At 40.2% G+C, this 5,000-nt stretch overlaps 1 protein-coding gene across 1 annotated transcript in view; it reads left to right on the plus strand.

Moving 5' to 3' along the window:
- The window catches only part of LOC137975890 (SRR1-like protein), a 10,989-nt gene extending 6,618 nt beyond the window's left edge, over positions 1 to 4,371 (plus strand). The window contains exons 5-7 of the mRNA XM_068823101.1: positions 319 to 467; positions 1,671 to 1,716; positions 3,580 to 4,371. Of these exons, the coding sequence (XP_068679202.1) occupies positions 319 to 467; positions 1,671 to 1,716; positions 3,580 to 3,771 (387 nt within the window). The 3' untranslated portion in view covers positions 3,772 to 4,371. The remainder of the gene's footprint in view (positions 1 to 318; positions 468 to 1,670; positions 1,717 to 3,579) is intronic.
- Positions 4,372 to 5,000: the final 629 nt, after the last annotated feature.

Consider the following 5,000-nt stretch of genomic DNA (forward strand, 5'->3'; position numbering starts at 1 on the left):
CTTTGTCTCCTAAGAGGGAAACTTATGGATTTTTTTACTCTGTCTAACCTCAGACAAAATTACTGCAGCCGCTATATGATCCATGTCTGATGTTGGAGCATAGCACCACAGCCAGATGTAACTTATTACAGTTATCTGTCAGTCGATTTCAATAAGGGAGAAAAATTAACCCTCGAGCAAACGATACACTGTAATATTATTTTCTTTCAGAAAAGCCTTAATTGTATCTGGTGTTTTGATTAATGTACTATACACTGAAAGCTTGAGGTTTGACTGTCTTTTGGTGCACCAATAATTTTTCATTCATTATTATTTTAGGAAGGAAAGAGAAAAGTGGAACAAATAACACTATTTTTCATGCTTCACTGTGGCAAACCTCTTTATAACAGCGTTCTGTGGGCAAATTGGGGACCAGGATTATCCAATGTTATCATTCTTGGAAACAGGTTTTCCAGTTACCAAGAGAGGTATCATTTGCATTTTCTTGAAACTGTTTTGTGTTGTTAAGATAAATCTCATCATTGACAGGTCTCTCTCGCTTTCTTTCTTGGCTGACCCCATCTTGTCTGGTGGTGGTAGAGAACTGTTAAGGCTGCTCAAATGATAGATGGCCTCTCAGCTTAGTCTTAGTTAGAACACCACATAGATTCCTCTCATACAGCAAAATTTCATTATTGGTGCATTTGGCAATAAGCTGTAAAATTAGTGTGTTGACTGTTCTGGAGGTCTCTGCCTTACTGGCCCTGCACAGGAAAATGAGAAACAATATAGTAATATGAACTATAATTATTGCCATAAAAATTAATGTTTCTGTTCTGTAAGAACTTAAAAAAGTTAGCAAAACTAGGAGATGTTATTTTGACCAAGTAATAGCTTGACAATTACAACATTGAGATGGAAACAGCCCAATCTTTATCTATCTTAAAGTTCATTTTTGGTTTTAAAAAAACGGACATATACAAAAACATGGACCCCTTAATGGACCAGGTCCATGGAATACCCCTGTGGACCACATATAACATTTTGGAGGCACGGGTGCTAAGCCAATCAAGCACTTTTTGTGCCTTTTTATCTTGTTTTAGCCCGTTGTTTTGCACTTTCTTGATTTCACGGCTGAAAATTACACTAAAACAATTATTCACCGAAGGTAAAGGTAAAGTCTCTGCTTAAGAGCCAGAAGGCTCATCAGGCCGGCACTTATCTCCGGTTTCAGTAGCATGAAGCGACTAGGAGTATTTATACTCCCCCCTGGATGGGATGCTAGTCCATCGCAGGGTTACCCCCAGCATTATGCCGGTACCCATTTATACACCTGGGTGGAGAGAGGCACCGTGAGAGTAAAGTGTCTTGCCCAAGAACACAACACAATGTCCCCGGCCAGGCCCCAAACCCGATTATTCACCGAAGGCGAAGTGAATATTGGTGAATATTCACTTCGCCTTTGGCAAATAATTGTTAAATAATGCAATTTCTTCAGCTATAACTTACTGTGTCTTGTTTTTTCCACTTTAATTTATGGTATGAGATAAATAATTGAACTGGTAATAAAGAGGGCCGTAACTTACAATACTGCAGACAAAACCAGGTTAGTCAGAGCTACATGTAAGTAATTCACATTATTATTGGTTCAACAAATGAGTTACCCAGTTTTTTTTTTTTTTTTTTAACAGGTTACCTTCCAGACAACTCATAGATGAGGCACCTTACATTTATAACGTATCCTTTTAATTTTGTTGCTAGATGGAAATGTTATGGGACAATATGGAAGACCAATAATGATTATTAGTATGTACTAAAACGGTGGATAGTGTTCAACGTGCACACTATTGGCTACTCAAACTCTGGATATCCTTTGCTATTCACCTCCGAGCAAGCTGCGTGGAATTTGCGCCCGAAAATGTTGTAATCTTTGCAGGAATAAATGAGTTAAAATCATCTTTTAGTGCTATATTATCTCACTGTTTTATTATACTAAAACAACTATTCACCTCCGTGTCGGTGGCTGGTAGTGGATACCACTAGCCACCTCCACTTCGGTGAATGCGTGTTAATTATTGCTTAACAAAATGCACCCACTATTGTGACATAATAGCATACCATGAAAAGATGAAAGCTCTCCTAAAACACCCTATATTTCGTCTTTACTTGCCTATATCTCAAAGAATAAAATGAACTTGGTGACCCCATTTTTTTAATGTAGAATATTATAATAGTAATTATAAATCTGTGATAGAACTACCGGCAAAGTTTTACAAAATTTATTGGAGTCAATTCAGAGCAACCTTAAATTTTCGACATTTTCATGTTGCCGTGGTAACCTATTACGTGACAATAGTGGGCACATTTTGTTAAGCAATAATTGGTGTTTCATATGGTACCATAACATTGCTGTTACTTGATACAGTGTTGTAGTAACAACCGTTCTAATAAGAAGGTCTCTTAAAAGTAGTGAATCTGGTTCCAACCACCTTAAGATGTTTAACAAGCATTAAAGGATCTATCACACATCTAACTAATTAGAAGCCACAAAAAAGGAAGGGTTACGTTTTTGCAAAGGCTGGCCGTGTGCTACACGGCCAGCGTTTGCAAAAACGTAACCCTTCCTTGTATTTGTACATGTTCATTGCCGTGACTTTAAGATATTGGCCGTTTTTATACTAGAGACGCATAATCCGTCCAGACGAATTATGCGTCTCTCATGTTATCCGTCTATTGTAAAGACGGGACGAACTATATCAGACGCATAATTCGTCTTGGACGAACTTGGGCAAACATTTTTTCTGCGTCTGTTAATTTCGTCTAGTATAAAGACGGGCACTAGACGCATAATGCGTCTGGACGAACTTTCCAGTTTAGTGCGTCTTCGAAGACGCACTAAAATAAATTCTTCGTCCAGGCGCATAATGCGTCTTGTGGCCGTCTTTATACTAGACGAATTTAACAGACGCAGAAAAAATGTTTGCCCAAGTTCGTCCCAGACGAATTATGCGTCTCTAGTATAAAAACGGCCATTCAGTTCCCACGGCCTGCTTCCGTCTGACCTTGTAGCTCAGTCGGTAAAGCAGCGGTGATCTAACCCGAAGGGCGTGGGTTTAATTCCCACTCTGGTCAGAGTTTCTTCTCTGTCCTTGTGTGGGCCCATCTCCAGTAGTAGGGTTAACGCTCACATGGTTCATATGGGGTAGAAAACTAGCACTTCACGTTACACTCTAATCAGTACAAGCCAAGAAGCATGAGCAGGCATCCGTGGGCGATACTTGTGAAACAATAGGCCTCGTTCAAAAGTATAGTCCACGTTCATATGTTTTGTGTGGGCCCACACACTATTGGAGTTCCCGTATGTTGGGGATGGATTTTTCTGGTGTTGTGGTTGCCTTTTGTGAATGTATGGGTGGGTGGGTGGGTATAGCAGGTCCACATCAGCTGAATAGCTGCCAATATTTCAACCTGTTCAAACAAATGGACATGCGCGCATAGAAAACCACCCGCTTGTTTACACTAATTCTATGCGGCCGCTAGTTTACGCTAAGAGATTTAATTCAGAGCCCAACCGTCTTCTTTTAACTTGACGTTCTTCAGATTCTTCCTTACACAGCAGAAACGCTAGTTCACAATTCTTTTCACCACAATGACATTTTTAACGACTCCGCGATACACTGGTTTCCCAGAGATATGCTGACAAGAGTACCACATTCCGTATGGCAGAACTGCGAAGAACCAAAATATGACTCAAATGATCCCGAAATCATTACGCAAAGTTTGTTAAGGTAGTGGAAGTGCTAATCTCTATTAGCGTCACTGTGCTCTTTTTCTTTTAACTGAGCTTTGCTCGTGGATCTTACCACTGGAAAAAGTACCTTAAACTGGTGTTTTACGCGTGGAAAATGCAGTTCGTCCAGTTAGCTATAGGACGCAGAACCTCGTATCTCTCAAAGAACGTGTGAAACTTACCAGCTTCATCGCGGAAAGTGTTTATCCCACGTTAGAGATTCACTTTCCGGTACACAGTATTTTTCACAGAATTTAATCGCTTACAATGCCTTGCCCTTTGGTTTTGTAAATGACAACCTCGTGCGTTGATGCTGCATATCTGTTCTTTTAAAAAGGAAATTTGCACGTCTTAAATAGAAAACATTTTTTAGCAATCTTGGCAAGGCCTAGATTGCTTTTAATGGTAAACATTTTCAGTTCTTGTTGTTGTTCTCCTCCTTTATAATTATTTATCGCTTTGTTTCCATGAGCGGCCAGGCCCGTGTTGCTCAAAGCATGGTTGGCGCTAACCAGCGTTAAATACCACGGAAACCTATAGGTTTTGATACCTCTTAATCAACGGTTAAATAAACGGTTAATCAACCAGCGTTAAATACCACGGAAACCTATAGGTTTTGATACCTCTTAATCAACGGTTAGCATTAATAACCGACCAGACTTCGAGCAATCGACCCCAGCACTGACCCTGCCTTAAACACTGATTTCCTTCTTTATATGGTACCGCGCACCGATGGCTCAGTTGGTTGAGCGTCTGGTTGTCACGCGGGAGGTCGCCGGTTCGAACCCCGGCCTGATCAACACTCAGGATCTTAAATAACTTCTTGGATAAGGACTATAAATCGTAGTCCTATAAATCTTATATCTTATATCCTATAAATCTTATATGTTCATAAGTTCCCTGTGGGACGTTAAAGAACCTAAGCACTATTCGAGAAGGGTAGGGGATAAAGTCCCCGGTGTTGTGGCTGGTGATGTCTCTAAAAAGGCTTGTGGTGTATGAGGCCACCTAAGCAGAAACAGCCACAAGTCAAAAAGGGACTTTGCCGAGTGCTGGAACATGTGCATGTAGGGTGCGTTCGATTGACCCTATTGCGGAACAAGAGTACGTGGAGTGATGATTTAGAACGGTATGTCTGGCGCTTTTGAAGCAACAAGGATAATAAAGATATGTTTAAAAAAGCATTTTAGCAAGTGTTTGATAATTTTAATGTTCATCTCCGTAAAAACGA

This window comes from Montipora foliosa, chromosome 11, assembly GCF_036669935.1.
Source record: "Montipora foliosa isolate CH-2021 chromosome 11, ASM3666993v2, whole genome shotgun sequence".
Classification (NCBI taxonomy): domain Eukaryota; kingdom Metazoa; phylum Cnidaria; class Anthozoa; order Scleractinia; family Acroporidae; genus Montipora; species Montipora foliosa.